General features: G+C 36.5%; 1 protein-coding gene across 3 annotated transcripts in view; it reads right to left on the bottom strand.

The window, feature by feature from the left end:
- Positions 1 to 24893, bottom strand: part of FYB1 (FYN binding protein 1) — a 99666-nt gene that overhangs the window by 23100 nt on the left and 51673 nt on the right. For all 3 annotated transcript variants that reach the window (XM_055554739.1, XM_055554737.1, XM_055554738.1), the window contains exons 2-9: positions 24305 to 24461; positions 13495 to 13541; positions 11131 to 11150; positions 10632 to 10666; positions 9523 to 9643; positions 6776 to 6935; positions 6133 to 6277; positions 851 to 873 (exon numbers count right to left, since the gene is read on the bottom strand). In XM_055554739.1, the coding sequence (XP_055410714.1) occupies positions 851 to 873; positions 6133 to 6277; positions 6776 to 6935; positions 9523 to 9643; positions 10632 to 10666; positions 11131 to 11150; positions 13495 to 13541; positions 24305 to 24461 (708 nt within the window). The remainder of the gene's footprint in view (positions 1 to 850; positions 874 to 6132; positions 6278 to 6775; positions 6936 to 9522; positions 9644 to 10631; positions 10667 to 11130; positions 11151 to 13494; positions 13542 to 24304; positions 24462 to 24893) is intronic.

Below are 24893 nucleotides of genomic sequence, written 5' to 3'. Positions count from 1 at the left end.
TTATAAGGAATTCTTAAAAGTGAACTGTAATAATATGAGGGATGATATAGAATACTGTGCACTGGAGGTGACAGAGTGGGGGAAATAACTGAGAAAAAGTAAAATTAAACAGAGGATGGAGTTAAAATTTATTGTGGAAAAAGAAGGGAAAAGTTGATAAGAAAAACTTAATTAATACTAAGGAGAGATTCAGAAAAAAGCATTGATCAAGATGTAAGTAAAGGAAAGCAAATGAAAAGTGACTCTAAGCATTGATGGGAGCTGGGACAAAGAAAAGAATGGAAGGTGACTTTTTCATTTCTTTATTTTAAAAAAGTTAAACCCTTGCTTGATTTGTTATCCTATGTTTGCTATTTGACAAATATTTATTTAACAAATGTTTACTGACTACCTTCTTTGTAAATATATGTACAATAAAGTTGAAATTAGATTTTTAAGATGATAATTTCAGCACTGCCAGGTAATAGCAACCCTTATTTTGTTGATGGGATAATGAGAAGTCTTTAGGAGTCATAGCTATGGTGACTATGTAAGGTATCATCTAAATAGGGACATTTCTGAAAGGGAAGGGAGATACTACTAGAAATTGTGCTCAGACAACTGCACAAATCAAGACTGCCCTGGGCACACTGGAAGTGGAATCACCCTATGACCCATAACGTGGAAGAAAGAAGTGACTTGCTCAGGGTCACTCAGTGGCCAGGACTGGACTCCCTGTTGTTGATTCCCAGTCTATTGTTCTTTCTACCACATTAAGATCCTCCTCATTATTTGCAAACAAGAGCATTTTGTCATTAATATACACAAGAACGTCAAAGACTTGAGAAACTGATAAAAGCGTGTAGCTTACCTCCACTTCCACTCTGACTGTGGCTAGGAGAAAAAGAGTAGACATTAATTGATACATTAATTATTTAGCTATCAGGAAAAGAAGTACATATTGAGCAGTTAAATGAGAGAAAAAATAACATTCCAGTCAACAGTTATCAGGATGTTATTTACAATTGTCAAGATATAAAAACAACCTAAATGTCCACCAACAGATGAGTAGATAAAGAAGACGTAGTGTACACACACGGTGGAATGTTATTCAGCCATAAAAGAAGAACGAGATTTTGCTATTTGCAACAATACCAGTGGACCTGCGGGGTATTATATTTAGTGCAATAAGTCAGAGAGACAAATATTGTATGTTGTCACTTATATGTGGAATCTAAAAAATAAAACGAATAAATATTACAAAACAAAAAGAGACACAGATATGGAGAACAAACTACTGGGTTACCAGTGTTGGGGTGGGGATGGGAGTTTAAGGATTACAAACTACTATGTATAAAATTAATAAGCTATAAGGATATATTGTACAGTATTGAGAATATAGTCAATATTTTATAATAACTTTAAATGGAGTATAACTTATAAAAACATCGAATTACTTGTATACCTGAAACTAATATTGTAAATCAGGTACTTTTAATTAGAAAAAAAGTTATTAGATGTTATATGTGAAAAGGAAGAAAAATTGTTCCTTATTGTAATAGATGAGTAGTAACAAAGCAAAAAACAAAACAAAACTAATAAGGATCAAGTGAGATTCAGTACTCCATAAAGTTTTCTAACCAATGATATTGTTTATTTCTAGCATTTTACCATAAGGCAATTTTCAGATTATATAGTATTCCATCACTCCATAGATGGATTTATTAAAAAAAGAGAATATTATTCTAGAATTGTTACTGCATTAAATTCAATTTCCTCTCAATACCTTATAATTACAGCATTTAACTCTTAGTCCAATAGGATTACATTTTTTACAAAGGGAATACTTAAAAAAAATTTGAAATCCTATTCGTGAGGCCTTTGTAGAGTGTAGCCCCTAATTCTCTAAATCTCTATTTCTTTCTATAACATTCTATACCTCCCCTCTTTTAAAATTGTTTTCTTGCCTGTTTCCCCACTAAACTGTGAATTACGTGAAAGCAAAGGAAGTCATCTAGTTCATTTTGCAGAAAAAAAATTGAGGCTCTGAGAAATGAAGTGATATGACCATGTCCACTTTTGATTAACTGAAAAAATGAAATAATCTCAGTGTCCTGCTTTCCTGTATGGACGACGTCATTTTTACTTCACCTCGCTGTGCCCTCTGTGTCATCATTTTTGCCTTTTAGATAATCTTCCAAGAACAGATATCTGATATTACAATCGTATAGTATGTTTATACATCATATGTGACCCTTAACCTTAAAGTCACAATAACTTTAAAGTCTACTGCTAATCTAGAAATAAAAAGTACTTTCACTAATGGAACTTTGGAGAAAAACATGCTATAAATGTCTTAATATACAAATAGAAGTGATTTTTGATGAAGCTTAAGTATATTCGCTACTTGCTTACAAACTGTTTTCACACCCACTGTCTTCAACACTTTCCTCTGAGCATGAAGCAAGCATTTAGAATTATGAGAAAAACTGCAAATTGGGGTTGGCTGCCACTTCTGGCAAATACAACATATTCCACCTCGGAGATTTCATATCCAATTTCCAAAGAATTGGGTGATCACAATCAGGAACAAAGCCACTATATATTATTTGATTTCTAGAGCAGTTCTTCATTTTCTCTTTGGAATATAAACCATTGATCTGGTGAGCCAGAGGGAAGGAAGGAGAGTGTGAGAAAAGACAAGGAAAGAGAAAGAGGAAAGGAGAAATGGCAGGAAAAAGGTTGGGAAACACACCTAGAAGAAGAGTTTTTTATATGACGAAGGAGTGGTATTTGCACTTGTAATTTCCTTTTGTTCAACTTTTCATTTTTATTACAAAAAACTGCTTCATTGAGAAGAAACGGAGAAGTACAGCTGCCAGGATCTGCGCTTTTTAAGCCTCCTGTCTGCTCTCAGAGTGTGAGGTATACAGTTGGTTTTCCTAACCCTGGAGAAATTGGGAAAGAGCTGGCCAAGAACCTCCTGATAGGAGCCAGGAGGTATATGGGGGAGGGAGAGGAGAGGCTGGTGCTTTCTCTTATTCTTGCTGGAACAAGCTGCCAGCTATACTCAGCATCTTTCCTTGTTCTACTAAGGACAAAGCACGTTCTGTTACAAGAACTCTGCCAGCAGCAGCTGTAGTTTCAAAAAACAAAACAAAACAACTTGTGTAGAAGTGATGTCTCTTCTTCCATTTTCTTATTAAATATGCATAAAGAACAATCAGTTCAGTTCAGTCACTTAGTCGTGTCCGACTCTTTGCGACCCCATGAATCACAGCACGCCAGGCCTCCCTGTCCATCACCAACTCCCGGAGTTCACTCAAACTCATTTCCATTGAGTCGGTGATGCCATCCAGCCCATCTGATCCTCTGTCGTCCCCTTCTCCTTCTGCCCTCAATCCCTCCCAGCATCAGAGTCTTTTCCAATGAGTCAACTCTTCGCATGAGATGGCCAAAGTACTGGAGTTTCAGCTTCAGCATCATTCCTTCCAATGTAATAGATGCTAGTAAATATTGTGGTGCTATACGTGTTTAAATTATTAATCAGTAGAGCTATATACACTTCCTCTAACCCCGTTTTATTAAACAGAAGATTGCGTTTCTGCTACATGTTTACTAACTGGAGATGTCTTGTAGAGTTGTGGTATGTAGGGTGGTGGTGGTTTAGTCACTAAGTTGTGTCCTACTCTTTGCAACCCCTGGACTGAATGTAACCTGCCAGGCTCTTCTGTTCATGGGACTCCCCAGGCAAGAATACTGGAGTGGGTTGCCATTTCCTTCTCCAGGGGATTTTCCCAACCCAGGGCTCAAACCTGGATTTTCTGCATTGGCAGGTGGATTCCTTACTGCTGAACTATCTGGGAAGCCCTGTGGTATGTACAGACTAGTTAAAATGGAAAAGGTAGTAGCATTAATTTGGGAAACAGTCGCTTATTATGAAAATAATGCTTTATTTTAAGGATATCATCCCTTTTTTGTGGATTTATTTATTTTTTGAGTATTTTCATCAGTGTGTATATATATATATATATATATATATGCTGCTAAGTTGCTTCAGTCGTGTCTGACTGAAGACGGCTCTGCCGTCCCTGGGATTCTCCAGGCAAGAACCCTGGAGTGGGTTGCCATTTCCTTCTCCAATGCATGAAAGTGAAAAGTGAAAGTGAAGTCACTCAGTCATGCCTGACCCTTAGCGACCCCATGGACTGCAGCCTACCAGGCTCCTCCGTCCATGGGATTTTCCAGGCAAGAGTACTAGAGTGGGGTGCCATTGCCTTCTCCAATATATATATACATATATATATATGTATATATATATATATATATATATCACTGCTGCTGCTGCTGCTAAGTCGCTTCAGTCGTGTCCAACTTTGTGCGACCCCATAGACACCAGCCCACCAGACTCCCCCGGTCCCTGGGATTCTCCAGGCAAGAACACTGGAGTGGGTTGCCATTTCCTTCTCCAATGCATGTAAGTGAAAAGTGAAAGTGAAGTGGAGTTCTTTAATTCCAAAATAAGAGAAATTGTGTGTGTTTTTGTTTTTTTTTTTAAGATAAAAGACAAAAATAAGGTATAGTGAAGTAGTTCAGTCGTGCCCAACTCTTCGCAACCCCATAGACTATAGCGTGCTGGGCTCCTCCATTCATGGGATTTTCCAGGCAAGAATACTGGAGCGGGTTGCTGTTTCCTTCTCCAGGGGATCTCAGGCAGACTCTGCCATCTGAGCCACCAGGGAAGCCCAACATAAGGTATATATGCTGATAATATACATGGTAAGACACACTCATGTCCAGAAAATTCTGTAACTCTCAAAATATGGCCATTTGGAACTCTAAGATCAAATTTGACATTTGCTAACTTCAAAATAGGTCAAGGTGTTTCTTATTACTAAGGTCAATTTACAATCTGTAAACTCCAGTGCATACATGGCATGTTTTGATATGTATTGCATAATTTATGATCATAATATGTTAAGACAGCATTGCTATCAGTCATTTTAGAATGATGAACTGCCAGAAAGCAATATAAGTTTAACTGATGCCATAAGCTCAAGACCATAAAGGGAAATTTAATTCTTTATATGTTTCATAACTATTAGTATTAATAAATATTAATATATTTCTATTTTGATATTTTTACATTTTTAGAATGCTTAATAATAAAAACATTTTTTACTTTGAAATTTGAGTTATAAAGAATGCAGACACATTTTTTTCTCAAATGAAGATCTTGCATAGGTCATGTGGGGAGGTTTCCCTGTTTCACAAAGTGGGAATAGAAAAATGAGGATTCTTCACTGGGTTGGAGATTTTTCTTCTCCTTTTCCTTCAATTTAAAGGGATTATGGCTCTACCAGAAAAGGGAGATATTGGAGAAAGAAGGAATGAAAGGAGAGCAGAAAAGGAAGAAAAAGAAAGAACAAGGAAGATCAGAGCTAGGAGAAAGAGACAGAAGAGGAGGCACTATAAAGGGAGCTGGAGACTGAGAAGGAAGAGAAGGAAAGTATGAGACAGAGGTTTGCCCTCCCCTTTGATTCCTCTAGAAAGGATGTCTTGATCTGTCCCTCTGCCCCAGAAAGATGGTCCTGTAATTTTTCCAGGGAAGGTCACAAGGTCCAAGGGAAAGTTGAACCCTTAGTTGATTGCTAGGGATCATAGTGGATTCAGCTTTTACATTTTTACTCTTAAAGAGCAAAGTTGTCATAAAAAAGCATTTCTATTTGTTATACTTTCAAATAACAATGACAAATATATTTAGACTCAGATTTCAGAGAAAAATATTTTATACTTTTAGAGCTAACTTTTATATCTTATGCTTCATATTTTACAAAGTCATATGTATTCTAGGCATATCCTTAAAGTCAAATCAGAATGAATGTTGCAAACCAGTATTTTGGATTGACAACACATCTGCCAGTGGCCCATTACATTTCAAGCAGTATTTAACACAAATAGCCAAAGAGTAAAATGAAAGACTATAGAGTTTCAAATGAGTTATCATCCATATTGAAGTGATTGTAAACGGTAATTTAATTTAGTGATAGAAAGTAGTAGGAAATTAGGAAAGTAAAATTCTAGCATCTTAAAACCCACAACCTCTGACAAAGAGATGGTTTGATTTGCTTTCCCATTTGTTTTTACATATACCTGCTAACATTTTCCTGCTCTGCAACGTCATCATACACTTCCTGGTCATCTTCCAAAGGTCTTGTTGAAAGAGCACTGAGACAGCCTTTTTTCCGTTTCAAGGAGTCATAGTCAATCTCTACAGCTGTTGTTTTAATATAGCCATCTACCAAAAGGGGAACAATTTATGTTCAGATAACTGTAGTTTAAATATCATAGAGTTGTAAACAAAATATTGATTGTACACTTTCTTTTTAAATTTTCCCTTTATTTCTTTGCTCGCAATTCTGACTTAAAGACTTGTTGACACATGCTTCATTGTGCTTTGTCAAAGTCTCATGATGTTGTGCTTTGGGGTAAGTCTAGAGTCTGTTTTCAAGGCTCTAAAGTGATTCAGAAGAAACATTTTTGCTCTTTAACATCAATGAAGAACCTAATACTCTTTGCTCCTCCTTGGGATATTATATTTACATTTTTTCCCAACTAAAAATATTGCACAAATGAGGTGAAGATGGAACTATGCTTGTCATTTAAAATCTTCCTATTTTTGTCTACTCTGTAACATACTCCCAACTTAATGCTTATGACTAGCTTTGGAAGAATTTTCACATTAAGATTGGCTCAAAAGAAAACACTTTGAAGTCTTAGAAAAATATGCACTCACATGACCCCCTGGCTGTTCTGCCTAGCCATTTTCCTTCAGGGTTGTCTGTGATGCGAATTATTTCAATATTCTCTCCTTGCTTGAAGCTCAGTTCATTCTTTCCTCCTTTGACATCACAGCAAGCTTTTGCTTGATGGATGACTTGAATAGGGCCTATTAGCTGCAAAGAGGGAAAAAAAAAAATCACAACCAGCTTCTTACTATTCAGGAAATCTTTAAGGAATGCAGTTTTGAAAGACTAGGTCCACTACTTGCTAACCTGTTTGTTACCAACATTTACAGGTTTGAACTAGAAGTTGAGGGTGAATGTTATTTCTGGTGAGGGTTCCTATAGGAGGGGCTAGGGGAAAATTGCAGAGGTCAGACAGAACCAGCAAAAATGGGTAAGCACGTGTCAGGCGGCCAGGAGAGAATGGCAGTGATCTATTGACCTCAGGAACTCTGGAAGATTTGAAGAGGAAGTGACTGAAAATCAAACACCACTTATGTATGCGACATGCTGGGTGCTATGTTTTTATGGGGTATACTGGTGTTCTGCTTACTAGACAGAGGTTATTTCCCTCTCTGCTTTGTGCAATTATTCTGATGGTTCTCTGCAGGCTTACAATAGCAAGAGAGAGAAGGGTTAGTAGTGGTGGTAGGTTGTACTTGTGAGAAAAACATTTTCTTTCCTTTTTTTTGACTTCATGGTACTTGCTACCTATAAACTTGGAGTAGACATTACCTGCTATAAACAAGATAACAGTTTAGAAATAGCTTTGTGAATAAAAAAAATAGCAAACCAATATTATGTGATGTTTTTATAATTAATATCCTGAAGAGTACAGTGGTTTCTTGACAGCAGAGGAGTAATCTAGTTTAGAGTCCATGAATCCTAAAGTCCTAATTTCCTAATCTTTTGTTTTTTCAACAGAATTTCTTGAATCTTTTGATATGCAAATATGCATCATGATTTTTGAGGAGGCTCTACTTTATTTATTGAACTTGTGATGTGATGAATTGTGAGATACCATCATTAATTATATACTACCAAGAAAGTAAACTAGCTTGATTTAAACTTTGATGTGCCAACAATGTTACCATGCATCCTAATTTCAGAATTTTAAAATGTGAAATATTTTGTCATAGAATTAATGAAATGTGGAACTGTATAATGGTTCTCACATTTATTTATTTAATTTGAACATCTATTAACAATTTTGTGGAAGGAATATAGCATGTGAAGTCCTAGTCTTGACAAATGTTTGAGTTCATGTTTGGTGGTGTGATTTCATATCATATCTTTTTCTTACTAACAAATATTATTTGAATAAATGAGTGAAACCATCCAAAATGGGCTTCTCCAAAAAAAAAAAAAAAAACAAAACAAAAAAAAAAAAAACCCCACAAGGAAAAGCTTCACATAATTCCTTCAAAACTATAAACAATCTCTTCATAAAAAGTATGTTATAAAGATTTTCATTTAAGAAATTAATTTTCCATGTTTTCCCTTCTTTGGTAGCCATACATTCTGTATGAGTAAAATATTTTAATAGTCATATTGCAATCTTACTTTTGCTTATATCTAGTAAGCAAAATTGAATGACAGCCTATTATAGACACCATGTATTATTTAATCCCATAACAAACTTTCAAGAGAAATGTCATCTACTCACTTTAAAAATAAGAATCTGAGGTTCAGAGAAGTTTAGCAATATGTCCCCTATTATATAACTCACAAATGCAGCTGGAATTTGAATCCACATCTGTCCAACTGACTCTAAGTTTTACATTTTCCCTGCGCCCGCTGTTGCATCTTTGTTTCACTACAGTCAATAGACTGGGAAATTATATATAAGCCAGACTTTTATAATTCAAACCACGTATTAATGTTCTGGAGGAACTAAATGTTTAAAGGAAACTTGATATGAATCTTTTTCAAAGTGAAGAATAGTTTTGTGACTAGATAATCACTCTAAATATAGCTGACATACCAGACCCATACCAGATGGGCCGTGTCGTCAAAGCCTAGCCAAGAAAGTATAGCCTGCAAGCATAGTGGCAGTGGTGGGAGTCATAGCAGCCATCCAGTTAGAATGAAAGATCAGCGAGGACAGAGGTCAATGAGGAAGGAGAAACAGAAGGTATGAGAAGTCAGCATGTACATAGGCTTAAAGTAAAGGCACAGATGTGAGTCAGGTCTAGACAGTATCAGGCAGGGTAGCTCACGGAGTTTTATTGAGACAGGTCTGCTTAATCCAGAGACATTTCTGTCCCATGCACCATGATAATACATGCCACAGGGATATGTATGTGTGTAGTCCTGAGCCCATATTATGAGTAGGTTAATACTCGTGTCCGACTCTTCGTGACCCCTCGGACTGTAGCCCATCAGGCTCCTCCATCCATGAAATTTTCCAGGTACGATGAAACACATAACAAGGAGAGTCAGAATGGATTTGAGTAACTGAGTATTCATTCACCCAATGGACATAAAATTTCCTGAGCTCCCACCATATTTTGTTTAGATTTTATCCAAATTATAAGCCACATATTTTATTTGGATTTTATTGTATTGCATTTTTAGTGCAGGGATAATGGAGTGTAGTAGACAAAAACATTACTGTTATGAAGGAAGTTACTCTTTAGAAAACAGTGATTAAGTAGTTGTCCAACCATTTAAGGTTTCAAAAAATGGTGCCCCTTTTGTGTGAAAGTTATAAAAAGAGACATTACTCTTTTTCACCCATCAGCAAGCAAGCTCTTACTTTAAATTTCTTCTTTATTTCTTGTTCTTTCTTTTCTCTCTCTTTCTGTTCTTTTTTCTCCAGCTCTAATCTCTTCTTTTCCTCCTTTTCCCTTTTCTTCTCTTTTTCTTTGGATGTGTCTCTGTGGATAAAAATTTGGTTGTTTCAGCACCTGCAGGCATTTATGTGTTAGGGCTCACTATTTAGAGAGGTTCCTACCCCAAAGAGAAGATAGCATGTGGAATAGAGGTGAAGGTACAAAGCTAAGTCTTGTCAAAATTCCTGGGTGTGTGAGACTGTTCTTAAAACCTGCAGGAGGCATTCAAACGAGGATGCCTTCCAAAGGCCCTGCTACCTTTACAACCCCTGAGGGCAAGTGGAAGGTATTGTTATAAAGGTTCTTGTGGCCTGTCAGCATGAATACAATTAAACCCCCCCTCGCCCACTCTCTCTCACAAGAGTACACTCACTGGTAAAAGTTCACATACACATATTCACTTGTACTCATAGGTACAAATCTTCATTTAGAAACTTTACTCAGAATTAGCTGAATTCTGGGTAGGGAAGATTAACATATTTGAATCAACAAAAGATAAAATAAGAGAACATGCTCATTTTTATTTTCACTCATTTGCTAAGAAATTTCTTAATCCTGGGCTACCCAGAAACCCATTTGGGAACTCTTTTTTAACATTTTTCCTCTTAAGCAGGTTAAAACTTTGGCATCTGGTGCTGTGCTAAATCGTCTCTCAGAGCTGAATTTTGAGGTAAAGTACTGCCTAGGTGAGCACATTGTAATATATACACAAATTCATTTGCCCAAAGACACACTGAGAGCAAGAAATACAGGTTCCTGGCCCTGTAATTCCCTGCCTGTGGGCTGTCTAGTGGGTTGCAGGACTCTGACCTCTCACACAATGGCATTTTAACAGAGTCCTCTGTAAAATCCTTAGACAAGAAAGGAATCTTTAGTCCTTTGTATTGAAATAAAGGTTATCATTATACGCCCGTCACTTGAACAGTTGAACTTTCCCCCTCCTAGTATTGAATATCCATTCATTTTCCCTCATACAAATTATTATATTCATCTTAGAAGAAAAATATCATGGTAAAAAAAATGTTGCTCATACATGTCTTCATATGTTTCTCCTTCACTCTCTTGTTCCTGTTAAGAAAAACATTAAAAATGATTAATTGCAATTATTCAATAAGGGAACAAATATATACTACATTGCTCAAATACTCAGTAAAACAAACATAAATTTGTGTGTACATTTGGCATTTTTTTTTTTTTCTTTTTGGAGACAGACTGGGAAAGGAAGCACAGAAAGATTTCATTTTATATCCTGCTATGTAATTCAGATTTGTAGCCAGACTTCAGTTTCTGTTTAGTATAACAAAATTACTGAGTCAGTGAAATGACTGGTGTTTAATGTCTCAAGCATTTCAGGTGAAATAAGATTGCAAATAGAAAAATATTACCATTATTCTTAAGAGTTTTCATTTGTTGAAAAAAAAAAAAAGAGTTTTCATTTGTTGGTTTATGTCAGTAGAAAATAAATCACAGCAATTGTTACATATTCTAGTTACAGCAATATAATATGAGAAGAATAAAAAAGAGAAACTAACCTCATCTAGATTTCCAGTACCTGAAGTGTTTAAAAAAAAGGGATAGTAATTAAGAAGTGCTTTAATAGAGGATTGTTAGATGTAACATAATACTCAAAACAGTTCATAATGTTAACAGAATCTATACTTTACCAAAGGTTTAGAAGTACAGAATAGAATATGTGGTTAAGATCCTTACTATGGCTTTTCCAAACCTTGTAACTTATTATAAAACCATTTCATTAGCTTTCATAAAATAATGCAAAAGTGAAAAAAACTGAAGACACTCTTTTCTCTTTATGAATGGACGCTGAAAGCATCCACATTTGGTTTTGTGGGATTGTGTGGAACACAGGCTTTACCAGAAAGTCACAAGTTCACACTTTTTGACTCATTTGTTCCCAAGGATTTGCTTTCATGTATCAAACAAATCAAGTTAATTAGATTTTTTAAAAGATATTTTACTGCTCAAGTGTTTAATAATATCAACAAATTTTCAGGTATTAAGACATCATCTAAAACAATAACAATAAAAACCATGTGGAACTGATACATGAATGAATAGACCAGTAGAATAGAACGGAGAGCTCAGAGACAGATAAAATTTACATACACACAAATAGGAACACACATTTGTTGTTGTTTAGTTTCTAAGTCTTGTCTGACTCTTGCACCCCCAGGGACTGCAGCCTGTCTGTGAGATTTCCCAGGCAAGGATACTGGAGTGGGTTGCCATTTCCTTCTCCAGGGGATCTTCCTGACCCAGAGGTCAAACCCAGGAACATTATGTACACACAAACACACCTATGTATTAAAAGACACAAACACACCAATAGAGTTAATATAGTAAATGTGGTATTATAAATTAATGAGAAAAGGGTGAATTTCAGAGTATCATAATGGGAAAACTGACTTTGTACATGAGAAAAAAAATCTAGGTTTCTACTAATTCCTCAAAAGTGGACTGCAAACAATCAAAGACCTAACTATAAAGGATAAAGTTCATAGAAGAAAATAGAAGATAATAGTTTTATTTCCTAGGGTTAGGAATTCTTAAATAAAACTTTAAAAGTACAAATTACAAAGTAAGTATTAATAAATTTGATTATATCAAAACATATTTATGTTCAATGAAGGACAGTATGGACTAAGTTAATAGACAATGGACAGAATGAGAGAAGATATTTGCAGTCCCTACAACTGCTGCTGCTGCTGCTGAGTTGCTTCAGTCGTGTCCGACTCTGTGTGACCCCAGAGACGGCAGCCCACCAGGCTCCCCCATCCCTGGGATTCTCCAGGCAAGAACAGTGGAGTGGGTTGCCATTTCCTTCTCCAATGCATGAAAGTGAAAAGTGAAAGTGAAGTCGCTTAGTTGTGTCCGACTCTTAGTGACCCCATGGACTCCAGCCTACCAAGCTCCTCCATCCATGGGATTTTCCAGGCAAGAGTACTGGAGTGGGGTGCCATTGCCTTCTCCACCCTACAACTGACATGTTATTAATATTTGGAATACAAAGGAACTCTTGCAAGTCATCCAGAAAAGGATACCAACCCTAAGAAAAAAATGGTCAAGGAATTGGAAGTAGCAACTTACAGAAGAGAAAACCACAAAGGCTAATAAACAAATCAAGGTTTTGAACTCAATAGTAAGTTGAGATATGAAATTGAAACAAGACATTTTATACACAGAAGATTGGAAACAACTGGAAACAACAGCTGCCTCTGCACCGGTGAAAGGCAAGCATTTTGGAATCTTCATGCCCTGGAATGGGACTACACACAGATGCCTTTCTTCTGGAAAGTACTCCAGTACTACTCAGTCAAAATGAATATGCCATAGCTTACAAGCAGTCACTCTACTCCTTGATACACATCTTAAAAGAAGGCTCTCAGAGGTTCACATAGGGATATGGACAAGAAGGTGCATTGAACTATTAATATCATTTTCAGTAATAGTGAGTTGGAGGTGAAATACGCATAGGATGCATACCATGGAGAGCTGTGCAGTAGTTAACAGAAATAAATTAAATATACTTATATTCACAATAAGCCTCACAAAACACATTAGTCTGAGTGTAAAAAAATGACCAGAATGAGCTATAATATACTGTTTTTGCAAATTGAAATATATACATATACACATACAACAATATACAAAGAATGTGTACAAAATTACATATACACACTAAGTGCATTAAAATATTTTACTCTGCTAAGAGAAGGCAGGAAAGAGTGGGTCATGAAGAGAAAAGGGAATAAATAAGTAAAACAAGAGGACTTGCATGCACTAATGATGATAATGACTCACTAATGACCCTATGAGAATAATTAACTCTAACTTTCATATCTGAGGGAACAAAAAATAAAACATCATTTGCCTCTTACCATCAGAGTGCATGACACTATCTTGATTTTCTTCATTTACAGGGCCTCTGAAAACAAGAGAGAGGAAAAAGTGAAAATGGGATAAGTAGATGCTCCTCTTACAATGAAAAAGAAAAAAAAAAGAAAAGGATTATTTAAAAATAACTCTTGGGCTTCCCTGGTGGTCCAGTGGTTGGGAATCTGGCAGGGGACACATGTTTGGTCTGGGAAGGTCCCACATGTTGCGGGCAACTAAGCCTGTGTGCCACAACTGCGGAAGCCATGCTCCAGAACAAGAGAAACCCCCACCACGAGAAGCCCATGCACCGCACTGGAGAGCAGCCTCCACTCGCCACAACCAGAGAAAGGCTGCGAGCAGCGACAAAGACCCAGGGCAGCCAGTAAGAATAAGAAAATTTAAAAATAAGATAAAAATAACTCTTTTCTCTTTCATATCTACTCTGATTTAAAACTTCAGAAGTCAGTAGAACAGGTTTTAGCTTTGTACTGACGCTGCTACTGCTACCAAAAAAGTGGAGAATTGGGGAACTTGTGTCCAGCACTGTCCATTCAAAGTGAGCACCTACAATTAATGCATAGTTTCAGGGCAGTAATATGTTTTTCCGTTAAAAATGACAGTGTATCAATAAGTCAATTCTGAGTTCTGAAGGCAGATAATTGGCTGTACGGTATAGATTTCAAAGGCCATTAGTTTCATTCCTGGCTCCTCCCCCCTTTCTAGGTATTCTCCGCCTGGCTTTGCTTCCATCAGTTGTGGCTTGGACTCCAAGGTGCTTCATTTCAAACCACTTCACTCCAACTACTCATAACAGTTATCAATACCTGGGCCCCACGAATCCCTAATGATTTATGGAACCATCTATATTTTCTATTTCTGTTCTTGGGTTGATCAGCATAGCTGGGGAAAATTGCCATCTTACTGATTTGGGAGATTACAAATAATTGACATTCAGTCTCAGCTGCACTCCCAACACTATCCTATAATCTCGTTACACCTTTCTCCTAGTTGATCTTCTCTTCACTTCTTCCCTTAAATCTCCTATTTCTCTCCTTTCCTTTATCATTAGATGATTTTGTTTGTTATTTCACTATTTAGCTGTTATTGGGAGTGAACTCTCTTAAGAAAATACATTCCTTTTACTTCCAAGTTTATCTACAATTACACCCATTCTTATATCTCCTGACCAAAGTTCTTTCCATCTGTGTTCTGAATGCTATCTGAATGATCAGTTAGTTCACTCCTTTTATTCCTTTTCTTCTGTGTGTCATCATATCATTTATTTATTATTATTGTTCTTCTTCTTTCACTCCTATCCCTAAATGTCTCACTATAGTAAGTCCTCTACAAACAAATCTTCAAGTTGCAAGCTTTCAAAGATGCAAATGTGTGCATGTGTTTGCATATCCAACTACGTCAAGAGTAAGTGAAATTGCAGCTTGCCCTCCGTCTCCTATTGCTGATGATCCTTCAGCTCTGCTATCTCCCACCTCTTCTCCCTCCCCCAATTAGTATCTCTTCTTGCCTGTTCACTCAATATCAGCCCCTGTATCCCAGCTATTGTAATGTTCTAGTGTATTTTGAAGATACTGTACCGTAAGAGTAAAAATATTTTCTTTACTTTTTGTGTTTGTTTTTATGTATTATTTATTTGAAAAGTATTATAAACCTATTACAGTACAGTACTATAAAGCCCATTGTGTTAGTTGGGTACCGAGACTTGTAGTTACAGCCTAAGCAGTACTTACAACCTAGGTTAGAACAAATGAACTTATGAGCTTCCTCTCGGAATGGACCTTGTTCATATGTAAGGGACTTATTGTACTGTTTCCTCCCTCAGCCCAAGTTACTCTCATAATTTCTCTTCGCCTTTCTAAATTCTACATATCACCACAAGGACATCTCCCTCTTCCCCGTCCAAGTAGGAAAAACTGTCCGTACTCACTTTACTGGCTCTCCTCCCCTTTGTCTCGTCATTGACTGCAATCTAAGTTCCTTCGCTAATCCTTCACTGAAACTACTCTTAAAAGGCTTAATTACTGAATCCACTAAACACGTCTCAGCCTGCACCTTCCTGATTGCTTTGTGGCCCTTAACACCATATCAGCTATTTTGCCTTCCTGTAGCTTCTTTTGGTTCCATGAGAAATCTCTTAAAGCTCGTGTCTTGTATCTCTGGTCTCAATCCCACAATTTTGTTTGTGGATTAGTTTCCTCTGACTTCTCTTTTAAGTGATGGCGTTTTTCTGTGTCCTTGTCTTGGTTTCTGCATTTTTTTCCCTTCTACCTTTGCCCTAGATGGTCTTACATTCTCACATGCTTCCTCACTTTCACAAAGTATCTTAATGTTGGTGACTTCACACTGAAATCTCAAGCCCATAAAGAATCTCATATTCTTTGTTTCAGACACATCTATCTATCATCTGCCTGTCTATATATTCAACTTTCTGTGTTTGTATGTCCCACTGATGGCTTTATATTAACATCCCTGAAGTTGAGGTTTTCCTTTCTCATTTCAGCCTAAATCTGTTTTTCCTACTCAGTTTCTTACCTTGGTGAATTGCACCACAAATTCACTTCGCCACCCAAGCCTCACTCAAAAAGTGAGAGCCCTTATTTCTCACTCTTTTACAGTGCTATGTGAAATTAATCAAGTTCTGTCAGTTCTACATGTTTAATGTCTCCTATAATACACTTCCCCTTCCGTCTCTCTCCCCTGTCCTGCTAGACACAAGAGCAGGATTCTACCATCACTAGTGTGGACCCTTGCAGTGGCCTTCTGGATGGTCTTCTAGTAATGAGAACTGTGCTTCATCTTTTCTACCCTTAAAGTCCCTTCTTTATGCAGCTGCCAAAGTGATCTTTCTTATGTGAAATTAATAGCATTTGAAGAATGTGAACAGGAAGAGCCTTGCTATCACTAAGGCCATAAAAAAGGTTTAGTGGATATCCTTGTGACTCTGGAAGAAATACCTTAGATACATATATGTAGTCATAAACTTTTATCTAATAAATTCACTTAAAAAATTGAACATTTAAAAATTAACATATATGCATAGCTTACTATCTAGGTAAGTATGAACGTCCAGTGAGATTGATCATGACATGACACTTGTTTTTCTTACTTGGCCTTTTTAGATCTTAGAAGATTCAGAATTAAATACAGAAAGGATGAAGTAATTCAAACCCATGATACAAAAATCTGTGAAGTAAATTTTCTAATCATTGGGACAATAATGTTATGTTCAATATTTTAAGTGTTTGTTATGTTTAAGAAATTTGTTACATTAGATATTTGTGAGTTAGGCTTATTATTTTAGTGGAAAAGTAAGGACTCTTAAGTGTTGAATGTCTATGATTGCTGGCCTCACAAAACAGAGTCAGCTAAAACTATGAGCTCCCGATAGAAAAATCCACCATCATCTAGGAAGGAGTCTCACGTCTTACCTAAACAAAGAAAGAAGCACATTTAGAAAATAGAACGAAATATGATCAAGCGCTTGTCTATATCCAACAGCCAGTCTGCAGAGGAATGGGGAACACACAAGCTTACTATAAGGAAGCGATCAACACAGTGTAGACTGTGGGCAACTATAAGGCCCACCAACAACTTGATGTATTCAACAAATGAACTGCAATAAGTAAAACAAAAGTAATACAAGAGGTAATACTATAGCTTGAAAGAGAACTGCAAAACATATAAGCCACAGACTTTGCTTGGATTCTTACTCAAACAAACAAAAAAACCCACACAGGATTGAAGAGACAACTGAATAGTGGCTTGATGTTTTCTATTAATACAAAGGGTCTCTTTTTAGGAATACCTACTCAAATATTTATGAATGTAATTATATGATGTTTGATATTAGTTTCAAAATAATACAAGACAAGGGAAGTGGGTAGTGTATAGATAAAACAAGATTGGTAGTGAGCTTATAATTGTTGAAGTTGGGGAGGGGTATATGGGTACTCATTATATTATTCTCCTTGCCTTTTATATGCTTAACATTTAAAAAAATAAATGTTTCTTTAAAAGTATCTGAAAAATCCAATTGTAAATGCAATTGGATTATTTAAAGGACCTGGATATAATTTAATAGATTTATGCGTTGTTTACAAGTTCTTGAAAGGGTTTTGCTGAGTAAAGTTATGAAATTTGTTCAGTCAGGCATCAGAAATGCTTAAAAATAAAATTCAGTATGTAAATTCATACGTGCAATGTCAAACATGTAAACGAGTTTAATTACTTAAGTTTATTTTGAGCATAAGTACTGATATGAAAGGATTTAGTCTGAGTTGTCCAATCATTGATCAAAGATCCCCCTGAAAATAATCATTTTTATTGAAATAAAAATTACTGGGTGTATAAATAGCGTAACAAATTATGTGAATTTAAGTACTTAAAATAAATTAGGCCTTTGCACTATTAACTTTAGTAAATTGAGTATTAATTAAAAGCATACGATGTAAAGCACCTCAGACATCAAAATACGTTGACATTCTATAGAATGAAGTCTGTTGTCCTTTTCATAGTGTACAGTTCCTTAAGATCAGCCCTGCTCTTTTACAGTTTTATTTTTCATATTTCCTCTTCTTACATCATCTTCTTTTCAGATATTAACACTGAATTCATGTATTCTCTGAAGACTGGTTTCTTGTTCCTCCATGCCTAGCCCACACTATTGGCCTTCTCTGGAGCTCTGGAGTAATCCTCCCTTCTCATCATCCCCTGTGGAGGCCCTCCTTAATCTTTAAGATTCTCCTTAAACACTCCCTCCTCTGTGAAGTTATCTCAACTCTCCCAAGCTCATGTAGTTGCTACTTTCATATGTCACACATTGCTCACTACAGAGACTATTCTGGATTACTATAATTATACAGCAATTACTTGCAGGTCTCTATTCCTTCACTTCATTTCACTTCATTCCTACTATGAGACCATAAACCCTTGGTATGATGAGATTATGTCTTTGTTAGTTAATTATTATGACTGTCATTTTCAGGAAACTGTTAGAATAATTCTTGTCAGGTATAGGACTTTTGACTAAATTAATGCTGTCTTAGTAACACTAAGAAACTAGCATTTATTACTAAAGCAAACTGTTTATTATTTTTGAAAATAATATTAAGTTAAAAAGACTACTGGACTTGCAGTTAACTTCCTGAAACACACGGAAGAGTAACAAATATTTGCAAAATGAAGATCTGTGTAGCATGCTCATACATATCTACTTACACTTAATGCAAACCATTTATTGTAGATAATGTTTACATGCATGCATATATTCATGGACCCATCATTATAGCATCTAAATTTTAGTTTTATATAGGTCTGAATCCAACACATATAGAACAGCAAAATATTCACTAAGTATGAAATAATATTAAGAATAAGAATAACGGTGAAGAATAAAAGGAAGAAAGATGAGGGGGAGGAGGAGGTGAGTGTCAATGGATAGACCCAGATCAAACTGTAAGGAAAAAAAAAAAAAGTGTCACAGGCATTGAGAAAAGCCAAACAGAGAGAAACAGACAATCAATGAAACGAGTCACAACCCAAGTCCTAGAAAATGAAGCAGAGGGAGTGGGTGAAAAAGAAAAGGAGGCTTATCATTTGTTACAGTAAGGACATCTATTCAAGAAGGTCTTTTACATAGTTCTTTGTTTTTCTACTTTAGCCTACAGAATTAAAAGAGAAAAGCAAAATTAATTTAATGTTATGATTGTCATGCTCAGAAAGCTATTAGAGCTGTTATTTCCTGACTTTTAAAGATGGGAAGCTATTGACCTTTATACCTTATTTGCCATTCATGACCTTTATTCTGTGACTTTAGCATTTGTCAGTTTGATTTTTAAAGACAGAGGAAATCTAAGTGACACTTTGTTCCATGCCTGCCCTCACTGAAAATGAAATCCAGTGAATTTTTCTCTGGAACACGTCTTCCTGTATTTAACGCATGAGAAATTATACAATTATGATGACTTGTTTAAGCCAATGAACTTAGGTAAGTCTGTCTGGGAGTGCATGACTGATATGGCAAGTCTCAAATTCCGGAAAATGTTAAATATTTCTAACTAATAAAAAAGGTTACAATGGTGAATTCTTACATTTCCTCTAATTTTAGAGCCAGAAAAATCTTACACTAAGAATGATCTCAAAGTAAGATCTGGTTAAACTTTCCTTTTTCAACCTTAGTAATTTCCATTAGTTATTATTTCTTATTACTTCACTTTTCCTGTCTCATTACTATTAATAACCATGTAATTTGCTTTGTATACTAAAATATTCAACTATTGGTTCTATATTCATCTGAATAATCAGTTACATTGTTAAAATTATAATTAATTTTTTAAAGTGGCACCAAGAAATATGTTACCCTAAAGAAGTTGATTTGAACACTGAAGATTATAAACGAGCTCTTCTGAACCATTTCAGTTCCTCTTCAAACATCTGAATAAAATAGAAAATGGAGCTAGCTGCTTTCTGACCACTAGGTGGGGAAACAATACAATTTAAAATGCAGTATAATTTTGGCTTCAACTACTTTCTTTTAAAATATGTTTATTATTTTAAATTCTCACCTGCCTCCAATTCTTTACATTCTTAAGGAAAATTCTGACCTGAACAATATAATTACAAGTGACTTCTGGGAAGTAGGCAGGTAATAATGGCCATGTGATCTTCTGAAATTCTTTCTTTGATCTACATTAGAAGTTCTTTTCCTTGCCTTAAGCAACACAGACTCTACACCTTGGGGGGATATGTGAACCTTATCAGTCATTTATGCCTCTTGGGAGCCAGTCCCTCACCTGAGCCCTGGTTGTTTTTCTAACGCTTGGTTCTAGGAATGCACTTCCTCTGTGATCCTAACAGTGTCTGACTTGAAGCATGGAGTATACACCCACAACAAACATATATTTATAACTCAGAACTCCCTTCCAGCTCTTCACTTCTTACACCTAATTGCCTCCTCAACATCTCTTCCTGCATGCACACCACACGCTTTGCACAGCTGTGCTGTCCTGATTTTCCCCACTCCCAAACTTGCTCACCTTCAGCCAATCTCATTCAGTTATGGACACGTCATCCTTGGAGTTACTCAGGGTCAGAACCTTGGAGTCGCCCTGGATCCTCTTTTCCTTTCATACCCTAAGTCCAAATTCTGTGGTCTCTACCTTCAAAGTACATCCAGAATCTGGACCCCTGTCATCATCTCCACTGCACCATCCTGGTTACAATATCTTGCCTGCATTTCGGTAGGATCTGCCTAATTGGTTTTCCTTCTTCAATATTTGCCTACTACCTCTTTTCAGATAGCAATTAAGGCAATACTCATAAAACGTGAGCCTGACAACATCACTGCTCCACTCAAGCTCTTCAGCATTTCCCATGTCACTTAGGATAAGAGCCATCATCTCTATCACGACCTGCAGGGTCTGCATGAGTCTGTCTCTACTACACTTTCCATCTACTCCAGCCTCGGTTACCTCTTTCCAAGTCCCTAGACATTCGAGGACTTTGTCCTGTCTGTCCTCTCTGACTAGAATGGTCTTCCTCCAGATATCTACATGCTTTAATGCCTTTACTGCCTTGAGTCTTTTCTCAAGGATAACTTCCTATAAGGGGAGCGACCCTCATCTCTCCTTGCAACACACTGTCCCCAGCCCTCACACTGCACCACCTAACTTGCTCTACTTTATCCCATATCACTTGATATTTCCTAACATTCTATATCCTTTACTAGTTTCTTATTTTTTCCCTTATGTCTCTTGCCCCCTGCTTTATGTGAGCAGGGATCTTTATTTTGTTCGCTGATATTTCCTGAACTTCTATTACAAAGGCAGAAAATGGTGCCTTACGAAATAATTACTAGAAGGGTGGTGGTGCAAAGAAAAAGCACAGAGACACCCATCTTTCACAACTTTATTTAAAGATCATTCTATAAATTTCCCTCTCACATGAAATATAAATTTGTGAGTCTGACTATCAAGACCCATTTTACTCTCATTTCCTCTTTGTGTCTTTTCTAGCTTCCCCTACTTTCGAGAAAGTTTCCAACCTAGATATTTCTTCATTTTGGATTTTACTTGGGCTCTCTGATGGAAGCCTGAAAGTCTTACACCATATACCACATTTTTACTTTTGAAAAAATAATCATCTGACAGATATTCCTTAGCTTTCATCTTCATCTGACATTTAACTTTTAGATGTGACAGTTCCAGTGTATCTAGGCAATGTATCATCTAAATTCTTGTTTCTCAGCATCTTTTTTTTCTGAGAATATACATTTTGAGGAGTTGGTAACTCTTAAATGAATCAGACTTTTGAATTAGGAGTCCTTAATGAAATGGAAATAAGGATGAAGTTAAGTTTATTACAACTGATGGATTTCGCTAATTTCTGATGTAAGCAATGTTACAGGCAGACATTTGAACCTGGTTGGTTGGTGGATTCTTTATGACTTTGTAAGAATTTCCTAAATATGTGGGAAATTGACCAACATCGGTAGGATGCAGTAGTCCAGGCTACCGGTCTCTTTGAAATTCGTTCTTCCTTCTACGACTTTGTATTCCTCACCTTATCACAGTGGATTCTAGGGGGCAGGTTTACAGAAAAGAGTTAACGTAGCAGGCCTGAAGCTGCTATTTTAAAAAGAATTTTCTACCAAGATAGTCTGTTGGCTTATATCTGGGAACTCAGCTTCTAAAGCATTCCTTGCACTGATAGGAAAAGTTGCCTAATGATAAGAGTGCTTTGCTGTGCCTAGACTGTATAAACAACACGACTTATGGTGAACACCTGCTTTACTTCTAGAGGTCTGGTATTTTGGTAGTTGCTAGGCAGAAGGTGTCTAGGTGGCAGCTTTCAATGGAAAGATGACTCTAATAGGCTTCCCTGGGAAGCAATACCACACATGTATTGCATTTTTGTAGCTACAGAAAGGAGCAGTTTTACTCTGTCCACTGCCAAGTTTAGACGAAGAGTATGACTAGCATAAACCTCAGCCACGAGTACTCCTGTGTGCTGGGTCCTGAGTGTCCTTGCAGTTGATCCCAAACCTAGGACTGGTCCCAGGGATGCTCAAACAACAGCAATAGTGATAAACCCTCCTGCACGATTTCTTCAGTCAAAGAATCACCAGTCTTTTTGCCTTATCAATTATCAAGAATTCATACTCAAGGTACTTACTGAAATTTCTCACTAGAATTACACAGGATCCAGAAGCCTAATTAAAGCCAGCTGTTGGGATAGAGTCATATAATAAGCCTCAAAAGTACTGAGATCAAAATCTAACGGGTTAGATTCTTCAGAGTAGGATAAAGACACAGGATTTAATACATGTGAAAAGAAAGCAATTTATACAGAAATCAAGTTTATATAAGAGCACATATTAGTTATTTTAATTAAGTTAATATTTATTTGACACTCATATGTTAGTAGGCAAATGGCTCATATTCTGCTTTGGTAGCTGGTTGTCATAAACTAGGATTCATAAACTCGAATGCCTGGAAGGGCATGTGGTTAACATAAATGTAAAATGCAGGTTGTATGTAAGATAGTATACTGCTCTAACATCTTCTAGTCAGTTGGAGTTCTGTTTTTAACCAACAGCACCCCCTCACTCCCCATCAAAGCCTAATAAAGTGAAACGTAGCACTAACTGCCCATGACAAGTGTGTTTTATTTATTTTTTTTGACAAGTGTGTTTTCAACTCCTGTTCTAAATTGTAATTATCAGCATTGAAGGAAAGCTGTCAGTCAGACATGGTATTAACTGAGACTATCATAAGGCTTATGGTTATTAAGTACTTTAGAATGTAATGAACATCAATCTGGTAGGGGATTGGAGTGAAGGAAAAACAACTGTAGCTAAATATTTTTGGCATATTTGTGGTAAAGGAAAATCATACAAAACAATTTTTTTAGAAGAAGAAATAGAAGATCTACTCTGACTTGCCAACAGAATCTATGCTTGCCATTGTCTATTTTTCTTTAAAACAATATTTCATTCTATTCCAGTCTTCTGCTTGTTTTTTTTTTTTTTTCAACCAGCTCTTCTGGTAAATCATGGATACAGAGCCTGTGCATAACAACATATACAGTTTTGACATGTCTAAAAAGTACCATCTAAGAAAAATGAGAGTGGGCTTGAATAAGTTTCCTATTTTTTAAATACACAGTCAGAAATCTGATTACTCAGAGAAAACCTCCATTTTTTTTACTTATAGGACGTTATTTAGCAGAGTGGTTAAAAGTATACAGTGGACTCAGACACTATTGACAGTTATTGCTATTGAGAGTTACTTAACCTCTGTAAAGTTCCATTTACTCATCTGTGAAATGATGAAAACACTATTCACTCAATAAAGCCATAAGGATTATATATGTAAAGTGCCTAGCACATTACAGGCCGCCAATAAAATATGGTGGTGGTATTGGTGGTAATGATGGTGGTGATGCAAGTGATGGAGGCAGTGATGCTAACGGTAATGGTGGTGGAAATGATGACGAAGGTTAAGGAGATGGTGGTTGTGTTGACCTGAAGAATGCTTCAGCCCTTCTAAAAAGGCTCTAGAAATTTTCCTCAAATGAACTCTTAAGGGGAAAACCATTGCCAAAGCAGATAAATAAGAATTGCTAAAGGATATGGAGGTGTGAGAGCAGCTTGCTAAGCCATCTCTTCTCCCTGCTAACTGACCATTTTTGTGGCTCCACCAGAGTCACACGGAACCCTCAGCACTCAGCCAACCACAGTTTGAAAATTCCTGACAAGAGATTGACAAAGAAATGGCAAAATAATCTTTTGCTTACTTGAGGTCTAAGGGAGGTTTAATGTTTCTGGGAGGTAGACTTGGGGCTGGCAACTGTGTTGGGTGAGATGCTGGCAATGGTGGCTGGCTGGCTGGATGGGATGGTGGAGGTGGCGGTAGAGCAGTTGTTGAGAAAGTCATTGGTCCTTTGTTGGCACCTAAGAGGCAAAACAAAAAATACTGTGAATTAAGACAAATCTTCATCATGCAAGAACTGACCATTCCAAGTATGCAGAAATGAGGATTTTAAACATACTAATGAAGGAAATGCATTGTAGGTTGAATTAAAGCTTTAAAGAATTTAATACTCTCAGTATCATGGGACATAGATTCTTAAATGTTCCATTTCTCCCCACCCCCACCACCCAGTTTACTGATGTATAATTGACAAATAAAATTTTAAGATATTTAGACTGTATAATGTGATGATTTGATACACATATATATTGTGGAAGGTTTCTCCCCACCAAGTTAATTAATATATCTATCACTCCACGTATTTGTCTTTTTGGGAAGGGTGGCAAGAATACTTAAGTTGTACTCTTTTAACAAATTTCAATTATACAATATAGTGTTATCAACTGTAGTCA

This window comes from Bubalus kerabau, chromosome 18 (genome assembly GCF_029407905.1).
Source record: "Bubalus kerabau isolate K-KA32 ecotype Philippines breed swamp buffalo chromosome 18, PCC_UOA_SB_1v2, whole genome shotgun sequence".
NCBI classification, from domain to species: domain Eukaryota; kingdom Metazoa; phylum Chordata; class Mammalia; order Artiodactyla; family Bovidae; genus Bubalus; species Bubalus kerabau.
Note: the sequence above shows the minus strand (reverse complement) of the source record. Positions and strands in the feature narration are given on the sequence as shown.